The 23860-nt window shown below is 40.7% G+C and overlaps 1 protein-coding gene across 3 annotated transcripts in view; it reads right to left on the bottom strand.

Moving 5' to 3' along the window:
- The window catches only part of PDSS2 (decaprenyl diphosphate synthase subunit 2), a 145179-nt gene that overhangs the window by 2887 nt on the left and 118432 nt on the right, over positions 1 to 23860 (bottom strand). For 2 of the 3 annotated variants that reach the window (XM_034765934.1, XM_034765935.1), the window contains 2 exons: positions 23139 to 23270; positions 14487 to 14522 (listed from right to left, as the gene is read on the bottom strand). In XM_034765934.1, the coding sequence (XP_034621825.1) occupies positions 14487 to 14522; positions 23139 to 23270 (168 nt within the window). Of the gene's footprint in view, positions 1 to 12223; positions 12260 to 14486; positions 14523 to 23138; positions 23271 to 23860 lie in introns of those variants that run through there. The other variant, XM_034765936.1, reaches the window with a different exon arrangement.

Here is a 23860-nt window from a genome sequence, read left to right as displayed (position 1 = left end):
GTCTCATTGTCATTGAATCAACCTATCAAATACAGAGCTTTTATTAAATATATATCAATATTGTATCTAAAATTATTATGGAAAATAAATCTTTTAAAGGAATTTTTACTGCAATATATTACAGTACACATCTTCACAAATCACTTCTATTCAATATTACTTATACCAATATAACATTAACATATCTAGTTTAAATGATATGGAAATATTTGAAGACCAGAACTGTAAGTCATCCATTTTATATAGGTAGTTGTATTTATATATAACGATTGACTTTTCTTATCTAAATACATACTAAATTGGATTCATTGTATGTATTTGAGAATGAAATCAGTTGAAAGCATATTACAGTACTTTAGTGTTCAAATCCCAATTCATATAAAATGTATTCCCCACTTAAGTTAGAGTTTTCATGTACTGTGCTTTGGAGGAGTACTTCTCCTGAAGCAGAAGTGCACTGTACAGTTTATTCAACACCTTTTCCAATATGTGTAAATCATCCACATATCCACGGTCATGAAGGATGGATGGAGTCTCTAGTGAGAAAGAGTAATTTTAACTGGATAGAAGGGTTCTTTGGTTGACCCAGCCTATCAGTAGGTGTTAGAAGCTCATCAACACTATTAGGTATTAGGGATGCAGAAGGAGATTGCTGGCAACAGTGGACCAGAAAGAAGAAATCCTGGAGGGAAACTTTAGGGACAGTCAAGCTCAGAGAGGAAGCTTAGTTTGAGGTTTACATTCTATTATTGGTTTTCAGATACTAATAAAGCCAAACCCCAGAAAGAGAGAGAGTTTGGAAACTAACATAGGGTCTGCACGTTATTAAAGGCAGAGTGAGAATTCAACCCATTCAAAGGCATGCCATGTATAACTACTTAAATGTGTACGGTACCTTGCAACCAAAAGCATCCCAAGCTTATTACAAACTACTCACATAAGAATTACCATACCAGGTCAGACCCATCCACTACGAGATGCTTCAGAAGGTGAAAGAAACCCCAAATAGGGTAATAACAGCATAACCAGCTCATTGGGGAAGTTTCTTCTTAACCCCATCAGTTATTTGGCTCATGCCCTGAAAGATGAAGGCTTAGGGTACATCTACACTACAGCGGGGAGTCGATTTAAGATACGCAAATTCAGCTACGTGAATAGCGTAGCTGAATTCGACGTATTGCAGCCGACTTACCCCGTTGTGAGGACGGCGGCAAAATCGACTTCTGCCGCTTTTTGTCGGCGGCGCTTACTACCACCTCTGCTGGTGGAGTTAGAGCGCCGATTTGGGGATCGATTGTCGCGTCCCGATGGGACGCGATAAATTGATCCCCGAGAGGTCAATTTCTACCCGCCGATTCAGGCGGGTAGTATAGACCAGACCTTATAGTCCTTAAGAACTTTTAAAAATTCTTAGTGATATTTGTTATCCATATAAATGCTAATCTCTGGCCTCAACAGTGTCTTGTGGCAAGGAATTCCAACTTCCCTTTATCAGTTTTAAATTTAATGTCTTTCAATTGTGTATTATGAGAAAATAGGAGTTTCCGATATTATGAGACAGGATAAATAGAAGTGGCCAATTTTCCTTCTGTATGCTATTCATTATTTTGTAAAAAGCAACAAAGAGTCCTGTGTCACTTTATAGACTAACAGATGTATTGGAGCATAAGCTTTCGTGGGTGAATACCCACTTCGTCAGACACATGACTTTTGTATTATTTTGTATGCTTTTGTATGCATTATTTTGTATGCTTCTATCATGTTCCCTCTCATTAACTTCCTCTCCAAATTAAAAATACAAATCTTTGTCATCTTTCTTTAGATGGAATATTTTTCATCTCTATTCATAGGATCACTTCACTCACCACTGAAAAACAGGAATCTTTGCAGTGATACTCAACACTGTAAGAGCACACGGCACAACCAAACATTGAACTACAGAATAGGACTGGAAGTGAATATTGTATCCACTGCATTAAAACTACTCGGGAAACTTTAGATATACAAAATGCAATTACCCAAACTGGATATTGCCCAGGCATTGGGGCTAATGCCCCTACTCCACTCTTCCAAGAGGTGCCAAAAGAGCTTTAAGATCACAAACAGAAGGGATCCCACCTTTAAATCTCATCCAAAAGACAGCTCAGTGCTCCAGAACACCATGTTAGGATACTGGTTTAAAACAGATTTGAAGGAAAGAGTGCCACCCACTGAATTGCCAGAATTACTTTCTCAGCACCTTGGGTTTTCCTTAGAGGTACCCACATATTGACCAAGCTTGACTGCTTCATTTGCGATCTAATGAGCTCAAAAAGCCCAAGATGTTATTTCTGTAGGTGGCGTGTGTTCATTAAAAAAAATAATTTAAAAAAAACCTGCCCAAGTTAACTTATCCTCAATGTACAACAAGGCACTGAGAATAAATAACCTTCCTTGCTACTTTCCTTACAAAAGAACCCCATTCGTTTACCTCTTATCTTCTGAACAGAGTAATAGCCCATAATCCCCTTTCTCCTGGCAGACCACCTGCCTTCCACTTCCTGTTCAACTCACAGTGCCACAAGCACTACCTTCCAGCTGATCTCCACAACTGGACTCCATGCTGGTTCATCCTTTACCCCCAGTCTCCAGTGTCAGTGCAATTCATATCCTATCCCCATTTCAGCCCCTGGTTACGAAACCAGAAGGAAAAGGAGATAATTTGGAATGCAGGTTAAATGGATCCGGTTGGATTTCTGACAGTTGTCAGGCAGGGTAGATTTGAGACTTGCTCCATCCAGAGTCATGATGTCAGGATAGCCAGGTGACACAAAGACATCTGTATGGACCGAAACAAGTATGTTTTGATTAACCATGGGCTTCATCTTACAGTGCCTGCCAACTGTATTCTTATGAGCTAGCAAGATTTTGAAACGACAAGAATTCTGTACTTGAGTGGAATACATGTGAAATCCAGGATACTAAGCAAACATTGGTATCAGTAGGTCATTATTCACAGAAGATGGAATGCTACTCATTGTTACTTTCACTTTGTAGCATTAGTTTTTTCAACATTAGGGTATATTTAAAAATTTAAGGGCTATTCAACATTGGGACTAACAATTTTAACAATGCCCACCTCTTTGCTGACTTGTCATAAGTTTGCCAGTTGTGATGATAGTGGTCTCAAATAGTGAGAAATAGACTTTGAAACTGGCAGTTCATTTCACATAGGGCACTGGCCAGCTAGCAGGTGGCAACAACTTTTGGATATTATCAGATTCAGCTGGATTTGAACCAGTGATCTAGTGGTGAAAAAAAATCAATATTCCGCATTCCATTCACTCAAGCCACCCAGTCCTCCCTGTAAAAATGTCTATTCAAGATAAAACTGGCATATGTAAAGTGAATTTTTAAAAAAGAGATTAGGAAAGCTGTCAGCCACAGCAAAAAAATGTAGGGGAAGTGGTGGGTCACCCAGAGCAATGATGTTGGATTCCTCTTGGAAGGAAGAGCTTATATAAAAAGTCTACAATAATAATAATTTTTTTATTAAAAAAATTTGCTGACACTGGAGAACCAGAAAATCATTTGCAGGAGAAAGGATCATAAGTATTCCAGCAGGTGGGGATGATCCAGAGCCTATCAAGTTTATTGAAAGATTTTCCCCTTAATTATTTTTTTTGTAATGTTTAGAAAGGTCCAGTTTAAGTAAAGGGACAGGACTTCTAGGAGAGAAAACTGCTGGTAAATATTCTGACCCAACCAGACTCATGTGGAGGAACAGACTTCTCCCAGCTTTGGGAGAGAGACTGTATGGAGATGTAAATAATTTGTTCTTTTACTCTGAGTAAAGTCTAAAGTTCAAGAAAGAACTGTTGAATGAAACTAAATAGCTTTATGAAAAGAAAACATTAAGGCCCTAATATTTGTTTTTCTTGTCAAACTCAGTTAGTTATGATCTCATGTATTTTCTGGGACAAGATGTCAGAAAACAAGTTCGAAAAAAATTCTGTGAACAATATCTAAGGAGAATGATCCTGTAATTAGATTTCCTGTTCAGGTCTGAGATCCTCAAAGATCATGAGTTTCCTCTAATCCTGAACTAAGCCAATACATTCTGTTTGCTTCTGAGATGTACGGTACTTGCGGAAATAAAACAAACCTAAATTGATCAGTGGTCAAGTGACTAACTAATGCATTAAGTGTTTCCAGTGTTCTTTGCTAGCTTTTCTAAATTTGTTCTCTCTCTTGTGGGAACATTCTGCCTCAATAAACATTGATATTTAGATTGCTAAAATGTTACCTTGAAACGGCACCTATACATGTCATGCTAATAGATTAATTTTCTACCCTGTCCTCCTTTTGCTTTTCAAGCATCTTGGAATGTTTCAGGATTAACTGTTACATATTCGATCTGTTTTTGTGGCTGGACACACGGTTAAGCTCTTCCTCTTCTTTCCTCCCCAAATGGGAGCTGGACAATCATTTATTTATTTTAAGTGCCTCACTTCATAATGTATAAACTGTATAATCCAAAACTTTCCTTTGCCTTTCCTGGTAGTATACAGAATAGGATGTCACTTGAATTGGAGGGATAAGTGTAGTTTGCCCAATATTTGCTAAAATTCATCTTGTATTGTAAAATAACAGTAAAAATAAAGATAACTGAATCTTTATCTAAAGTGATATAATTCCCTGTACAAAAGTACATTAATATAAGGTTAAGTTTGAACAGTAGGGTGGTATTTCTTTTCCATTCATCTCATACTGAAATAAATGAGTTATTTTTTCTGAAACTTAAGAAAAAAGTAACATATGGGCAGAGACTGGAAGTCTGGAAAATTTCAGCCTCAAAGAAGAAAGTTTAAAAAAAGTTTTAGCACCTGAAAAAAAAAAAAAGTTCAAATGAAATTCGTTATGAAATCTTGCTCTAGCAGTCACTCTAGCTATAACAGTGTTTTAACAGCGTATTTTATTAACATGTACAGGAAATCATTTATCCATCTGCATTGACAAAGTGTGTATGTTCTTTAGAGGTTTCAGAAAACAACACACCAACAACTCTTCTTTATGCCCTCTCTCTGATAGGCTAGCCTGATAGGCTTTGTACAATAGTTTTAACACTGGAGTGATTTTAAATCAGACACTAGGAAATCTATCACTATCACAGTAAGGCACATAGTCAGAGAACAAAAGGGGGGGGAGGGGGAGTAAGACTTAGGCTTTGTCTGTACTGGACTTTTGTTGGTAAAACATTTGTCATTCAGGGGTGTGGAAAAACCCACACACCACCGGGCGACAAACATTTTATGACGAAAAGCGCCGGTGTGAAAAAGCGCTTTGTCAGTGGGAGAGCTCTCCTGCCAACAAAGCTAATGCTGATCGGTGGAAGTTTTTTGTCGGCAGGAGAGCTCTCTCCTGCCAACAAAGAGTGGCTACACTGCGCGCCTTTTAGCGGCACAGCTGTGTCACTAAACGGTGAGTAGTGTAGACATAGCCTAAGACCGACTGCGGAAGTGTTAACAAGTCACTCTACCTTGAATGATCCCTTAGACTATGTGCTACTCATTCTAAACAATTTGTTCCACCTTGCATTTCGCTGTGACTCTCTGGAGTACCCAGACCCGAAGACAGTGCTCTGTGTGGCTCAAATCTTGTCTCTCTCATTAACAGAAGTTAGTTCAATAAAAAGATATTACCTCATCCTTCTTATCTCTCTCCACTCCTACTCTATATTCCCCTGTTTAAGCATCCAATGATCTTGAATGCTTATGGATCAATGTCCTAACAGATAAAACAGAAGATGGGGTTTTAGTTGGTGTCTGCAGACCACCAAATCACATTAGGGAACAGGATGACCACCTCCTGAAGCACCAATCTATAATGAGTAGGGGAAAAAAATCTGTGAGATCATGAGGGACTTCAATTTGAATGACATATGCCGGAGGTCTCATGCTGTCAGTACTAAAACATCCTTGGAATTTCTAAACATTATACATGACACTTTCCTAACTCAAGAAGCATTGCAGCCAACACGGGGAATTCATTATTAGACCTTGTCCTAACAGATTAAGAGGAACTGGTCACAGAACTAAAAATGAATGGTATTTTGGGTACAAGTGATCATGACTTTATTGCATTTATAATGTGCAAACAGAATAAAGTTCAGACCAGTAATATGTATACTTGGTGCTTCACTAGGGCCAATTTTAAAAAAACAATTATGCATCAAATCAGCCGGGTGGAAGAATTTAATCAGAAAAATGTGAATGATAATTGGAAATCTTTTAAGAACACCTTACTAGAGGCACAAAAAGCCACAAACAAGAAAGAATGCCTTACTGGTTCGAAAGTAGAACTGGTTCAGAGGGGAAGTGAAGGCAGCTATAAAAAATAAAATAAATATATAGACATACATACACACAACAAATGGAAGAAAGGGGAAGCTGATAGTACTGAATATATATTCAGAAGTTAGGAATTATAGAAAATTGCTAAGAGAAGCACAGGGGTGCAAGGAGAAATCTATGGGCAGCAGGGCTAATGACAATAAGGAGGAGTCTTTAAAATATATTAGGAGCAAAAAGAATCCTAACAATGCTATTGGTCCCTTACTATGTGGAAATGGTAGAATTATCAATACTAATGAAGAAAACACAGATGTTTTCAGTAAATATTTCTGTCCAATATTTAAGGAAAACACAGATGATATAGTCTCATCATACAATGTCAACACTCTTTTCATTCCTCTAGTATCTCAGGAGAATGTTAAACAGACGCCACTAGAATTAGCCATTTTTATAGCTGCAGGTCCAGATAACTTACATTCAAGAGTTTTAGAAGAGCTGGCTGAAGAGCTCACTGAACCATTAATGTTGATTTTCAATAAAAGTCTGAGAGCGCTGGGGAGCTTCCAGAACACTGGATGACAACTAATATGCCAATTTTTCAGAAGGGTAAATGGGATGACCCAAGTAATTATAGGCATGTCAGTCTGACATCGATACTGGGCAAGATAATGGAATGGCTGATACAGGACTCAATAAAGAATTAAAGGAGGGCAATGTGATTAATGCAAATCAACATGTTTATGAAAAATAGATCCTGTCAAACCAACTTGATACTGTTTTTTGATGAGATTACAAGTTTGGTAGATAGAGTTAATAGTGTTAACAGATTTCAGAGTAACAGCCGTGTTAGTCTGTATCCGCAAAAAGAAGAACAGGAGTACTTGTGGCACCTTAGAGACTATGCATCCGAAGAAGTGGGCTGTAGTCCACGAAAGCTTATGCTCTAATAAATTTGTTAGTCTCTAAGGTGCCACAAGTACTCCTGTTCTTCTTTTAGTGTTAACAGAATACACTTAAAATCTTGTGAGGCTTTTGACTTGATACCATACCATAGTTTGATTAACAACTAGAATGATATAAAATTAACATGGCACACATTAAATTGATTAAAAATTGGCTACCTGTTAGATCTCAAAATATAATTGTAAATGGGAAATCATCATTGAGTTTCCACTTTGGTCCTGCAGGGATAAGTTATTGGCCCTATGCCATTTAACCTGTTTATTAATGACCTGGAAGAAAATATAAAATCATCACTGATAAAGTTTACAGATGACGCGAAAATTGGTAGAGTGGTAAATAATGAAGAGGACAGGAGTGATTATGGATGACTTGGTAGACTGGGTGCACGCTAACAATATGCATTTTAATACGGCTAAATGTGAATGTATACATCTAGGAACAAAGAATATGTGCCATACCTACACAATGAGGGATTCTATCCTGGGAATTATAAGCCTGAGTATCAGTGACTCTGAAAAAGATTTGGGGGTTGTGATGAATAATCATCTGAACATGAGCTCTCAGTGTGACTCTGTGATAATTTTATATCATTCTAGTTTTTAAATTAAAATGTCATACAGTGCAAAGTCAAATGCCTTACAGAAGTCTAAGTATATCACATAACACTATTACCTTTACTGACCAAACCTGAAATCTCACCAAAAACAGATAGCAAGTTAGTTTGACAGGATATACTTTCCATAAACCCATGTTGCTTGCATTAATTATATCATCCTCCTTTTGATTATTTATTAATTGAGTCCCATATCAGCCACTTCATTATCTTGCCTGGGATCAATATCAGACTGACAGGCCTATAAATTGCTTGAGTCATCCCATTGATCTCTTTTTTTTTTAAATATTGGCACATTAGCTTTCTTCCAGTCTTCTAGATCTTCTTCAGTGTTCCAAGACTTATTAAAATCAACATTAATGGTCCAGTGAGTTCCTCAGCCAGCTCTTTTAAAACTCTTGGATACAAGTTAACTGGACCTGCTGATTTAAAATGTCTAGTATTTAAATATTAGATATTTAAAATATCTGCATTCAAAAGGAGTTCTTTTTTAGATTTATACATTATTTGATTACAGATTCACCAAAGGAATTAGTAGCAGTGGCTACACCGATCCTGCTGAGACGAAGTTTAATGAAAAAATATTGTAGGTCCTAAGCTCCTGGTAAGAATTAGAATCCTCCATCCTTTCCACTTCACTGCTTTTTTGCGAGCAAATCAGAAAATAGGATGCACTGCAGTCCCATGGACTGAACACTGATGATTCTTTGGTACTTAAAGTGGAACACTATAGCACTATTGTTATGTGCTGCATGAGACTGCAAAACTGTTCTGTGACAGTGCTGTGGTACATTAATGCACTGACTATGGTAATCAGTTCTGAATTTTGGGGAGGGTGGTTGCTTCTGACAAGACTAAGTTCATTATATTATTGTTATTATTTGCATGACAGTAGGGTATCTTTAAGAACCCTTATTTCTTTAAATGTCACCTTTCTCCACCTTTTCTTTGGCTCTTTCCACCTCACATCTTAAGCCAGTATATTAGTCTCATGCAGTGCAAGAGCTGCTGGGTACATCATTTCTCAGGTGACCTATTTCCAATATATGTACAAAATCTGTTTCCCATGTTAACATCCTATAAGTACATTGCTTCATACACAAACCAATAAACTCACAAAGTATATCAACACTGTGTGACATGCCATATTTCCCATGCCAATTTGAAAGAAAGCAATCTGCAGAAGAGCAAATGAATAAGATCATATGTCAAGATTTAAAAAAGCCCTACTCTGCTTAATTCCATCCCTTCAAGAAATGGCATCAAGGAAAATGCCTATTCCTTTCTATAATATCATAATGATTGGTGGAAAAATTAATAATGTAATTCATAGGCCCGAGAACTCTGAGGTAGGGGTGTAGAGTTCTACTCCTTGCTTGGCCACTGAACTGTTGTGTGACATCAGACAAGTAACTTCCACTGTCTGTGCTTTGGTTGCCCCTACAACTGTTTGTCTGTCTGGTCTAGTAAGACTAAATTTTTCGGGGCAGGAACTCTCTTAAAAGGTATTTGTACATTGCCTCTAGGAGATACTGTAATACAAATAATAAATAATTCAACAGGGCAGCTTTGTTTTGATAGAACTGTATTACTTACTGTGCATGGTAAGAAAAAGGTAAAGCAGAAAAAGTGATTCTGATAAACGACTGAGATGTTTTGTCATAATAAGAGAGAGAAATGAGGGTGTGACAAAAGGATTTTCCCCAAATTCACTGATCTGCTGTCTCCAGCAGTGACACAAGTGGCACCTGCCTCAGTCTTATTACTACTCTCTTTTGTGCTACCCGAGGCACTTAATACTAAAACAGAGGTAGAACTACTTTTTCATCTCAGGAAGAGACTTTCATACAATATGATGGTGGATCAATAATTTGTCTGGATGTGGCAGTGATGGTGTAGTAAAAAAACAACAACACAGGGCATTCAGAGACTGATTAACAGCTTAGTGAGAAAATGCTTTTTGCAATATCAAAGTTCTTGTGATAGTACGATTGCTATATTGGAAAAACAGACAAAGTCCTGTAGAACGAAATGAAGACATTGGCATGGAAAACTAAGACCCAATTACATTAATGAAAAGTATTTCTTCTTCCTGTCAGAGCCCCAACTACATTTACTAGTGTCTCTGATGCACAGTGTTTTAAAGTTGTAGCCCTATGTCTACACTGACCAAAGAAGAATGTCCATGTGATGCATCAAATGTGCAAATCAAAATGCAGACAGAGACACAAGAATAAAAAGGTATAGGAGGCTGTTTTATGCCATGCAGAAATAAACTCTATGCCTAAAAGCAAGCATGGGGAGTGGGTGGATCTCATTCTTACCTTTATTCATGATTTTTAATTGAAAATTGTATGAATATGTAAAATATGCTTGAGAAGATCAACTAAGCAAACAGAATTACATATATCCATAATAGGTGTGTATAAATTATAGCAGAAAGGAGTTTATTAATTTAGTTAAAAAACAAATAGCCTACTTCAATGTACTAAAACGGAAAATAATTAGTATAGAAATTAAAATGGTATACTTTTTTGATGTACTGTGGCCAGGGTTGGTGATCCTAACCTTAATAGTAGTAGTATGGAGAAGAGCAACAAACATAATTAAAGGTATGGCAGAACTTCCAGTATGATGAGATTTCAGAAGTTGGATTATCTGAACTTTGAAAGGAAAAAGATGAGAGGGATCTTGACTGAGGTAGAAGAAGCTTGAATGATGCAGCAAAAACTGCCTAGTCCTTGTTTTTAACATCTCCAATAGTATGAAAACAAACGACAGGTTATTGAACTGAAGGGCAATAAGGAAATATTTCTTGGTACTGTAAATAGTGAACTTTGAAATTCACTCTCATTCAGGTAAAATTAGAGTAATTGGGTACATCTACACAGCAATAAAAGATCCTGTGACATGGCTATACCTGGCCTGGGTCAATTGACTCAGGCTCACGGAGTTCAGGCTTGCAGGGATAAAAGGTGCAGTATAGACATTCGGGTTTGGGCTAGAGCCTGGGTTCTGAAACCCTGCAAGTGTGGAGTGTCTCAGAACCTGGTCTTCTACCCGAGCCCAAATGTCTCACTACAATTTTTAGCCCTGCAGCCTGAGCCCTGTGAGCCCGAGTCAATTGATCTGGGCTCTGAGACTTGGTGCTGTGGGTTTTTTATTGCAGTGTAGATGTACCTATTAAGTCAAATACTACAGCTAGATTTACCAAAATTATAGGATAATTTCATTATCACAATCAAATTTATGACATCTGCAGCTAAGCAAGCCACATTAACACAAGGCTAATCAAATCACATGCCACCAGGTTAAACCCAAGCATGTGAAGAGTAAAGGAATTCCCTTTCCCACTCAAATGAACATTACAAGTTGGCTAGGTGTATTATGGATTTTTCACCATCATCTGAAGGAACAGATATTTGGAACTGCTGAGAACAATGTGGGAATACATAGACAAAGTCATATGATCCAGCACAGCAAATTTTATGTTAATCCTCTTATTTTACAGCTACAGAAATACTGTTGTGACAATAGAATAGAAGTGCAACAATTCAAAGGAAACAGCCATAGAGTTTTTATAAGACTAAGTAGTCACCACAGAAATTTCTCAGAGGTGGATAGTTGAAGAAAAATTCATTTTGGTTCTTTTAGAAAATTAATAGCAATTGAGAAAGTCACACCACATGAACCAAGTTTTGTCTGCTGTGGTAAAAATATCTACTGTAGTCCTATAAAAAGGATGATTATTTTAAGTAACAGTAAACTCAGCTACAGAAATAATCTATAACTGGTTAGAATAGACACACATTTATAGAGTTTTTCGCATGGCACACTTGCCTACACATTAATTTTCCTTTAGATACATACTATAGTTGTAACAACAAATCGAAGTATGAATTGTATCTCCTTGCTAGTTTTCCATCAGTCCTAGGAGATATCACTCAAAACTAACCAATCAATCATAACCATAAAGCTATTCAGCCTCTATTCAATATCAATGGGAAATTAAAAATAATATAATTTGTTAAACCCACATAAGTGATTCAGATATATCTGAGGATAATTAGCTGAAATCTCGTGATCTTGCTAAGATTCAACCTGAACAATCAGCTTCTTTCCTACTTTAAGACTGACAGGATGCGATATGGAGCCTTTCACCTCTAGGTCACTGTAACCAGAAGTTATTATCTGAGGTCTCTTCGGTGATAGATGTGAAAGTGGTATCAGTCCACTTCCTAGCTGATGGTTTCCATGTTGCAGCTAACAACTATATTGGAGTGTCCACAGAGTAGTCAAAGACTGAATAGTGATGGAAATTCAACTATCCTTATGTTCCTATATGTGGTGCCTCCAGTACACAGAGATGAAATACAACAGAAGAAAACAAAAAATTAAATCCATGAAAACAGGTTTCAGAAGTTCTAAACAAAGACCACAAATAGGGAAAATATATATTCATACTGGTGACTCCTGTTGTCTTAACCTGGAGCCCTGCTTACTCCTCTCACTGTCATTCAGTCTGGATGACCTCTAAATCAAAAACTTGGCACTTCAAGTGAAGTACAAGGTACCTGTATCATGATATTTCAACTCTATTATGAAAGGGTCTGAAAGGGCTCTATCCAGTTCCTAGGGGTGGACTGCTTTTATTTACAACTATATATTTGAGTGAAAGACTGCCAGCATGCATATTAGTGTGAAGATTCCCCTACTGCTAGAGATACCTTATGGGCCTCAATTTTAGCTCGTGCAATGAAAGGGAAGGTTTCCGTGTTCAGTTCACAAAAAGGCTGTAATGGGGAGGAGTGTAGGGAGCAGCCACCAGGGGGAAGACTCCCTTTTACCTACGGCATGGGGATGAGGTGGGAGGCAGAAAGGTAAGAGTGTATAACATCACTGTAAAGACATCATGATCAGCAGTGCTGGATTAAAGAATTTTGGACCCTGTGCACTATAGAAATTGCTCCTCCCCCAAATTCACTCAAATTTGGTGTGGCTGCCCCACCGTCATGACAGAGGGGCAGCCAGGCCAAAATTAAGTGGTGCTCTAGCTCTGCTCCAGCTGCTGCCAGCCTTGCATGGCATGAACAGGGGCTGCTCAGCAAAGTGCTCCTGCCTCAAATATATCCCACCTCACACCCAGACACCTGAATGTCCCTACCATTCCACATATACCCCAACAACCCTAGACGCCGAGTTTCTAATGTGCCGGGGGCTGCTCCCCCGGGCTCCACCCCAGGTCCTGCCCCCACTCCACCCCTTCGTCCAAGACCCCACCCCGCCTCTGCCTCTTCCCGCCCCATTCTGCCCCCTCCCCTGAGCACACCCGGCCCTTGCGCCTCCCCTCTCCGCTCCAACGCCTCCTGCACACTGTGGAACAGCTGACTGCGACAGGTGGGAGATGCTGGGGGAGGGGGAAGAGAGGGAGACGCTTGTGGAAAGGGGAGGTGCTGCTGGCAGGCTGCTGGTGGTGATAAGCACCCATCATTTTTTTTCAGCACCCACAGAGTCAGTGCTTATGCAACAACCCTCCACCAGCCCCCATTTACCCCGACAGTCCCACACACATCCCAGTAGCCCTGACACACAACCTGTTCACCTCCACCACTCTGAACACCTCCCTCTGCAGTCCCCCAACACTACCCACATAGCCCACCACCACCAACTTGCCACCAGCCCCTCACCCACCACCTCCACGACCATCCTGACAACTCATTGACACCCCCCCTCCCCACCGCCTCTTAGTACTCTGCTCCCATTCCAGGTGGCTCCTCCCATTCCTAGCTCCACTTGCTCCCATAGCCCACCCTGTACTCTCATTGGTGGGTCAAATTTGAGTAAGTGGCGTTGCTAGGTCACAACACCACTCACTGATTTTTGGCCCATCTGCTCCCATATCATGAAAGAGGGACAGCCCAACCAAACCTGAATGGTGCTGTGACCCCGCCCTCCAGGTTGCAATGCCACTTACTCAAATTTGGTCACTCCACCTCTCAGTCATGAAAACCTGGCATATTGGGTCTCAGGATGACCCACCCAAATCCAGTGGTTGGGTCCACCCCTGAGATGGGACCCTGTGCAGGTGCATTGAGTGCACATTGGTTAATCTGGGCCTGATGATTAGGAGGCTGCCTGAGAATCATTAGTTTAATGAAATACAGAGATCACAAAAGCAACAAACTCCTTAGAAGAGAAAATATTTAAAATGTTTAAAGTCTGAGGAGGCAAGAGGGATAATGAAAGTAACAATAGTAGTAAAATGGCTAATTTTGATACTTCGTGTTTAGTTTAATACAATTGGTTCCCTATATCAAGTAGTCCATCTGAAACACCTTAGGCATAACCATCTGGCACTATCATTGTCAGGACATAGGACTAGACTGATCAATGATCTAACCTGGTATGACAGTTCCTATGTGATTGGACCATCCTAATCGCCTACTCTTTGTTATAGAAAGTTAAAATGTCTCAGATAAATCTTTGACTATAATGAAAAAAGCTTCTCTGAAATATGAAACCTAAAAATGAAAGCATTACATTTAAAATAAGATGTAGCCTTCATGTAATTTACTCACCTTAGTAAAGTCCATTACATTCCCTTTACTTTGTGCCTTAAACATAAAAAGAAAGATTAAACATAAAATGTCATCTGTTACAGATTGTTATTTTTCTAGACCTTCTGCTTCTCTGTAAGAAGAATGAAATATGTAGCGAACTATACATCATAATTAATATTTTAAAATTAACTAACTTCCATAAGATTCTGAATTTAAAAAAACAAAATGAATATTTATTAGTTGAATGCCTCATTACAACATGAAAAGAGATTTCAATGGACACAGGCACATCTTTGGATACCTACAACGTTCAGAAGTGCTACCTAGATTAGAATACAGTTGATTCTTCAATTAAAAACATTTTAGACACAAGTAACAACTTCCTTCAAAAGCTTGCTGCTCATATGGACTGAGAAAACCCGAGATCCTGAATATACAATGTACTTCTGCCCAACAATAAAGGGATCAGAGTTAACAATAAATAAAATCAATAACAGTTTTAAAACAAACAAAACTAACCCCATCCAGGAACAGCTTGCATGTACACAGGGGGGGAAAGTCTAGACTCGATCACTTTAAAGAGCTAATGTCAAAGACTATGTCAAAACTGGTAGACCTAAAATTAGAGCTCACAGCTGTGTTTTGGTTTGGAATCACACATATATACAGTGTCATCCCTTTGCTTCTTCTCTGTGCTGTACTTATAAGTAATCAGGTATCAAAATATACAAGAATGTTTTCTAATATGTTCCAGAGGGTCACTCTTGTATATTTTTAAATTGTTCCAGTTCATAAAAACCTAAGCAGATGCAAGAGTCAATTGCTCTGGAGTGTTGGGCTCCAGTGTATTTTGTCACTGGGTCATGCAGAGACCCATATTTTGCATAACGTACACATTTTCTATATAAAAAGTTCTCCTTACCTGGGACACACCTGTTTGTTTCTCACTCAATGGCTGCTAATGCTAGACCCAGAGCATTCCTGGGCAGTCACCCCAAAGACTTTTCCTGTGGCCAAACCCAGTTTTATCATCGTTGCCCTGACCAACTCCAGTAGTTCCCCTCCCGAGGCCTATGGAAGAAATAGAAGATTCCTGGCCCCTTACCACCACCCCACCCACCAACAAAGGCTGCAAACTCCAGTTATTAGGGAAGGCCCCTTCCCAAAAAAGGGAGGATGCAGAATGGAACCACTCCCTCACAATCTTCTGGAAATCTATTTGAGAAACGCTGACACAAACAGAGAACCAAAAAGGAGAGGTCAGGCAACAGCTGTAAGGAGAAGACTCAGGGACTGGACTGGGAGAGGAGCGCTTAGGTGGGGATTGCAGTTTTGAAAAAGGTACTGATAACAGATTTGTAAGAGTATTGATTAATTTTGTAGGGACAGGAGAGAAGGGAGGAGAGAGAAAAGTGAAGGGATGAATTTTGGGAGGTCGGGGGAAGAAGTTGGAAAAAATAACCAACCGATGAATTGAGGGGAGATTGAAATGACCGATGAATCGGAAATGGAAAGGGAAGAGAAGATAATTGATCAATCTGATTGTAGGGGAAGAGAAAATAATTGAGGAATTTGGCAGGGAGAGAGAATTGATCAATGAATAGGTGAATGTTGATTAAATGCAAGAAAACTGAGTTGGAAAGTGAGGAGTAACTAAGGTGGAACTGCCTGGTGTTTGTGAAAAAAAAAAAAAGTATGTGTGAGAGAGGTTGGGGTGAAGTGTGCACATGTGGAGATCAAGGAGCGCACAAGCAAGCGAGTCCATGAGAGTGAGCGGGGAGTATCAGTGTCATGATGAGTGTCAGATTGTGCTTGTGCAGCTGGGGCAAAGGATGAAATGGTTACTAACCCTTTTTCTATAACTGTGGTTTCTCGCAATGCGTTGCACATGCACATTCCACTGTAGGTGTGTACGTTCCCTGTTGTCAGAGATTTTTCCCTCAGCGGTACCCATTGGGAACCCAAGCACTGTCTGTTACCTCGCACTACTGTACACATGTATAAAGGATGGAGTCACCCCTGACTCCCTCAATTCCTTAATGCTGGATAGACTCCAACAGAGAGGGGAAAGAAGGGCGGGTCGTGGAATGGACACATACAACACATTTAGAAGAACAATAGTTATGGAAAAAAAGGTTAGTAGCCATTTTTTCTTTGAGTGATTGCACATGTCCAGACTCTCAAGCAGTTCGAACTGGAGTCTACTTAAATAGGGAATGGAGGACTACTTGTCCAAATCTAGCATCATCTCTGGATCGTTGAGAGATGGTGTAGTGAGTGGCAAACTTTTGGCATGGTGACCACATTGCCGCCTTACAAGGGTCCAATATGGTGATGTGAGCCAGAAAGGCCGCAGAAGCTGCCTGAGACACAGTTGCATGGCCCAACACTCTACCTGGAAGGGTCATTGTGACCCGGGGTACCTGGGGTAGCTCTCACTGGAAATGCCAAGATCAGGGCAGGCCGCAAAAAAGGAGAACATACACTCCCAAGACTGGTGGATAACACTGAAGTTAAACTCTCCAACCAGTCACAAACTGTGCTTCTGATCCCCCACACTGGTCATCAAGAAGAAAAAAAAAGGGGGGGGGGAATCACATAGCCCCCCCCAGTTCTCTGGCTCCCAATCAGCACCTAGGTCCAGTACAGTAAGTTATTTTAAAACTCTGCTCACTATACAAAATGTTCTTCTGAACTCCAAAGGGCCAGCTACATTACCAGGTCAATATTAAGTTGGATCTTGGGGGGATGGATAGCTCAGTGGTTTGAGCATTGGCCTAATAAACCCAGGGTTGTGAGTTCAATCCTTGAGGGGGCCATTTAGGGATCGGGGGCAAAAATCTATCTGGGGATTGGTCCTGCTTTGAGCAGGAGGTTGGACTAGATGATCTCCTGAGGTCCCTTCCAATCCTGATATTCTATGATTCTTACCCAAAATACCATGCTGCCAGACAATCCTTTAGTGTCTAAACCTAAAGGTTTATTATAAGGAAAAAAGAAAGAACAAGAAGAGAGTTCTTAAATGGGTAAGGCAGTCACATACATACAAAAACTTCAAAGTCCATGCATCAGGTTTTTAGCAGTATTGGTAAGTTTGCTGGCTTGAAGTCCCTCTGGAACACATCCACAGCTTGGATGGGTCATTCAGTCCTTTGTTCAGAGCTTCAGAAGTAGGATTGAAGACAAAATGGAGATGATGCAGCTGCTCATTCTAGTCCTTTTGCCATGTGTCTGGTACTTCCTTTGTTCCAAACACAAACTTCACAGCACATGCATTGAAAGTGGACTGGACGATGACCACACTGGACAGCACCTGAAACCTGGACCGGCCTCTCATCAGCCAGTCATCTAGGTAAGGGAACACGTGGTCTCCCAACCTCCAGAGGAACACTGCCACCACCACCATGCACTTTGTAAACACACAAAGGGCAGCAGACAGGCCAAAGGGGAGCATAGGATCTGTTGGCCTGGATCCAGGGAACAAACAATGGAAACTAGAGTGACCATCCGAAATTTTATTTTCTTTAGGACCTTGCTGAGCTCTCTTAGATCTAAAATAGGCCTAAGACCCCTTTTGCTTTTGGGGTTAGGATGTAGAAAGAACAAAACTCCTTTCCCCTGAGTAACAGAGGGACTTTCTCTAGGGCGCCCAAGAGGAGGAGAGACTGGACCTCCTGTAGTAGAATGACCTCATGCTAGAGGTCTCTGAAGAGGGACAGGGAAAGGGGGTGGGGTGATAGGAATAAACTGAAGGGTGTATCCTAATTCCACCATGCTTAAGACCCAGTGATCCTTGGTGATGTAGGACCAAGCACTTAGGAAGTGGAATAGGTAATTGGCAATTAGAGGGACAAGAAAAGATGGCACTAGTATTCTGTCCTTGACCAATATATCAAACTATTTATTTGAAGGATTCAGCTTGCTTAGATGAACTGGCAGCTGTGAAGGAAGAGGAAGGTAGCAGATGTCTTCTGTAACCTCTGCCCTTCTTCCTGGACAGGTCCTGGATATTAGTCATGAAACTTCAATACTGTTGGAAGTGCTGTGGGCAAAAGGGCTTTCTTTTTGTTACCAGTGTATATATTCCCAGAGACTTAAGGGATACTCTTGAATCTTTGAGACTATCCAGTCTCTCCTCAGTCTTTCTGGAAAAGAGCAAAGGACTCTCAAAAGGGAGGTGTTGGATGGTGTGTTCAGTCTCTGGGTGGAGACCAGATGACTTCAGCCATGAACACCGTAACATATTGATGGCAGAGGCCATGCCTCAAGCGGCAGAGTCAGCCTGCAAAGCAATTCTGATAACTAATTTGCCCTCATTAACCGTCACTGAAAATTCCTGTTTCAGCTCATTTGGAAACCTGTCCTTAAATTTTGAAATGTTATACCACAGGGAAAAATTGTAACAACCCAGCAGAGGCTTCTGGTTTGCAATTCAAAGCTGTAACCCTCCTGTTGAATAAAGCTTCCTTCCAAATGTTAAGTTTCTTTGCTTCCTTGCTTTTTGGTGTGGAAGTCTGGTGATCCTGTTTCTCCTCTCTTTCATTAACTTCAGAGACTACCAAGGAGCCCAGAGGGGGATGATTATAGAAATGTTCAAAGCCCTGCAGGGGGACATAGGATTTCCTTTCTGCTCTTTTAGCGGTAGATGGGGTCTGCAATGGCACCCTGACAGGCTCCTCATTAATCGGGAGCATTACCCTTGAAGGTTCTACTGAGGCTAAACTATCTATAAGCCTGCACGACTTTTCCTGGACCTTTTCTGGTTGGATATCCAGAACCACAAATATCCTCTTCAACAACTCCTGATGGTCCTGGTAATCATAAGGAGGTGGAGAATCCGATTCTGCTACCATTGACTCATCAGGGAATGAAGATGAGGAGGCCAAGGACTGGTAAGACTGAGCCTCCTCCAATTCCTCCAGTGGCAGCTCCTGAGAGTAAACATCCATATGCATGGTACCAGGTCCAGTACCAACGGTGGGTTGACTCTGGTGTAGGTGCTCACAATGCACAGCTGAAAAAGCAGAATGTGAAGGGTGATGGGATGCCCTTAATTGAGGAGGGAAACCCCAAGGGTTCCAAAAAGGTCACTGATAGGGCACTGGACTCCAACTATGTCTGGGCCATGGGTCCTTGTGATATGGGCCTTGCTGCAACTGAGGCTGGTATCATGGTGAGTAGGCACTCCATGGGAGCTGCTGAATGTTCCCAGGTTGTGACACGTAAGAATCGACCTCGGAGTCCAATAAGGAGTCCGCTTGTTCTGACTGTGGGGACCTGACCCCATCGGTATTGGGAAGATAGGTTCAGAGCCCGAGGATGGAGGCACTGACAAGATCATGGGTGGTTCCCCCCATCAGTACCGATCTAAGAGGTACGTTAACTATCGGGTCTGAGTACCGTACAATGTGTCAGAGCTGGAGCAGGAAAAATAGACATTGATACCTTTGGCATGGGTGCTGGGTGAAAGTCCTGAACGGCCAGGGAAATGGGTACTGACAGGTTCAACAACTCTCTAGCGGCTGCATAAGCTTTGGATGTGGACAGCACTGGGAAAGACTCCTGATCCTGCAGTACGGATATCTGAGCAAACACTGAGGCAGAAACTGCAGGAGTCAGTCTTGATAGGCCTGACTTGAGCTATAGTACAGCCAAACCAGGAGAAGCACTGCTAACCCGTTCTGAAGGCTCTAATGGTGGATGGCGCACTGATTCCAAGAGTAAATCCTTAATTCTGGCTGCCCTGTCCTTCTTAGAGCAGGGCTTAAACCTCTTACAAATGTGACATTTGTCACTGACCCAAGCTTCCCCCAAGCACTTAAGACAGATGGAGTGCGGGTTGTTGGCAGGCATTGATTTGCTGCAAGAGCAATAGGACTTGTAGCCCAGAGTCCGAAGTATGACTCCGGTACTGGCACCAGCACAATTATCAACTATTAATCTAATTCTAAACTATGCTAAGACTCTCAAAAGTAACCAATAGGTACTATGTACAAGAAGAAATGAAGGACTTGCAAAAACAAGAACAGCCGCTCCAGCAACCATCATGGGGGGTAACTGAGGGGATTCAGGGGTAGTTCTGCCATTAATACCTGCACACAGTAGTGTGAGGCAGCAGAGGATGCTTGAGTTGCCCCAATGGATACTGCTAAGGAAAATATCTCTGACAACTGTGCACTGCGCAACAAAAATTGTCTGGGCTAGTAAATTTACTTGACAGTTCTGTAAGGCTCACTCTCTCTCTCACCCCCACCCTGATGGACTACTGTGTTCAATTCTGGGTGCCACACGTTACGAAAGATTTGGATAAATTGGAGACAGTCCAGATAAAAGGTTTAGAAAACCTGAACTATGAGAAAAGGTTAAAAAAAAAACCAGTGCAGGTTTAGTCTTGAGAAAAGAAGACTGAGGGGGACCTGATAGTCTTCAAATACGTTAAGGGTTTTTATAAAGAGGGATGGTGGTCAATTGTTCTCCATGTCCACTGAAAGAGGACAAGTAGTAATGGACTTAATCTGTAGCAAGGGAGATTTAGATTAGATATTAGGAAAAACTTTCAAACTAGGAGGGTAGTTAAGCTCTGGAACACGCTTCCAAGAGAGGTTGTGGAATTCCCATCACTGGAGGTTTTTAAGACCAGGATTGACCTTTCAGAGATGGTCTAGGTTTACTTGGTGGGAGCTGGCTTGACGAACTTTCAAGGTCCCTTCCAGCCCTACGTTTCTATGATTCTATTAATTGAACATGTATTTGGATTTGCACTGATAACCTTTACTCATAATGAGATGTTTTTTGTGGAAGCTGCAAAACTATCATCAACTTAAGTTGCATTGATGAGCAAATACATTTTAACACATTACCTAAGAGGATGCATGGTAAATTTCCCATTTTATATTTTGGTGTAATGGTAGCTAATTGAAACACTATTCGCTTGCCAGAAAAACAAAAACAAACAAAAAAACCTTTTACCACCCTATTTTCCTTCAGTTAGAATTGCTTCAGTGTTTGCATAATGTCCTTTTTTAGTTTAAAAAGAATTAATTAGTGGACAGATAGAACTGGAATTCTGCAACCTATTCTGGATTCTGCAGATGGAAAATTGCAGTGAGAGGGTAATGGTATTATCACAGCACAGTTTATGAAAGCTTTTGAAACATATCCATCCAAATCTATTTTCATTCAATACATACAGGAGTCTTGTGTCAAGGCTGCAGAATTCCAAGACTCTTAGTCATATACCATTCTCTAACTTTAAAATGACAGGGCCTCAGTTTGGTTAGAAAGAATGTCTTTTCCTGTATGAGAGTAAGGGCTTGTCTACATTACCCACTGGATCGACAGGCAGCAATCAATCCAGTGGGGGTCAATTTATTGCATCTAGTCTAGATGTGATAAATCGATCGCCGAGCACTCTCCCGTTGACTCCAGTACTCCAACAGGGCGAGAGGCGCAGGCAGAGTCGACGAGAGAGCGTCTGCCGTCAACTTACCGCAGTGAAGACACAACAGTAAGTAGATCTAAGTACCTCGACTTCAGCTACGTTATTCACGTAGCTGAAGTTGTGTAACTTAGATCAATCCCCCCCCAATGTAGACCAGGCCTAAGGTTATATTCACCTATGAGAATGTGTCTAACAAGGCTCCCTACTGGGACTCCGTCTCTTTGCCCGCAGCACATGACGATAGTCTCAGAACTGTCAGTCATAAATGAAGAAGTACTCATAAGCCCCCCTCCTGGCCTCTACCCCCACGTTTTACCTTGAAGTTGAACAGCAGAAAAGGCAACAGAAGAGCTCCCACCTCAAATGTGAATTTCTGTCCCTTTAGTTTACAGCATTATCTCTCTTTCATTTTCTAAATTACCTTTGAAGGCTAATTAGCTTAGCCATTTTAATTTGATTCTGGTCATCACTCCATCTACAGGCACCAAAATGGCCAACATGTCTAAGAAGGATAAAATACAGAGGTAGTGCTCTTCTTGTCAGGTACAGCTACAATGTTATGGGGAAGGGGATATCTGTACCACCAGAACCCACATGCTGAAATTCACCAGCAGGGCATCCAAAACTAATACTAATAAATCTTTGCTCCACCTTACCACCAAAAATCTTTCTGACAAGGGGAGCGGCTTGCACAACTAGGGTAGGAACCCTCGGAGGGTGCTTTCCAAGACTGTTTAGACATGGGGAACCCATGAAATTGATGTAGGCTCACTAGGTGGTGCTAAGTCTTGCCTTTTTTTGGGTGGGTCCTACCTGTTCTTGTCCTCCTTCTTGTGTCATTATTTATTTATTTAGCCTAGGAGCCCCAGTTATGGACCAGAACCCTACAGTGCTAGACACTGGACAAACACACAAGTTTGCATTACACAATTATCCTGTTCTTATCTATTAATCTTATTAGGGAATTACTAGAGGGAAAGAGGAATTTGTAGCTGAAAGCTAATCTCCATGTTTCCAGGACAGCAGTCAAAGAAACACTCGATATCTGGGAATGGGGTTAACCTCTATGTCCTCTGTCTTTGAGTACTCTGCTTCTGTGTTTCTTCATAGATGGCCCTATAACACTGAGCCTAGAGTTTTCCAGAAACTGGGAGAAGAGAGAGGTGAATGACCAATCTAAAAATTATTGTAACACTATAAATTCACTTTAAACTGAATTTATAATTTACCTCTCTAATCTGCTTAATCCAGGCCTCCCTTCCAAGGAACTCCTGATGCAGGACTACAGGAGCAGAATTTAAACTAAAAGCCACAGAGTCACTAGATTTTCCTTTAATGAATGGCTGGAGGTCCGAGTGTAGCTGCAAGAGAGGATGAGAACATTTTTGTTAAATAAAAAAAGATTGGTACAACTTAGTTTTTAGAGACTGAAATGATTATCTCTAGGTAAATAAAAACTAATTTAAAGAGTAGAAAACCCAGAATGGTGTGAATAACTCCAGTGCAGACTAAATTCACATGACTTCAGGAAAGTAGCACTGCCAGATTAACAAACCAAAAACTTCATATATCAAAAAACTCTTAATATTTAAATTACTATACTTTTACCATATGTCAGACAATTGTGGCCTTAGACTTTTAATATCTATGCAGCCACTTTTGATATCTATGCAGCCACTTGTGATCCTGCTCCTTCAGGAGGAGCCCAACCCTACATATACACATTCAACCATCAGCCAGAGACCCATCTCCAATTCCATGTCCCTTGCTCTATTCCTAAACTGCCCTCCTCTGCTTTGATAGCTGTACTTTGGCTCCACCCTCCTAGCTCCATATTGGGGGAGTGATGGAGGTTGTTTACCAGAGGCTTCAAAAAAGCGAGAACAGCTGGGAAGGGGTATGAAGTCGGCAGGTGGGTAGTAAGGTGAGGGAGTGGGAGAAAGAGAGTTGC

This window comes from Trachemys scripta, chromosome 3 (genome assembly GCF_013100865.1).
Source record: "Trachemys scripta elegans isolate TJP31775 chromosome 3, CAS_Tse_1.0, whole genome shotgun sequence".
Taxonomy (NCBI): Eukaryota; Metazoa; Chordata; order Testudines; family Emydidae; genus Trachemys; species Trachemys scripta.
Note: the sequence above shows the minus strand (reverse complement) of the source record. Positions and strands in the feature narration are given on the sequence as shown.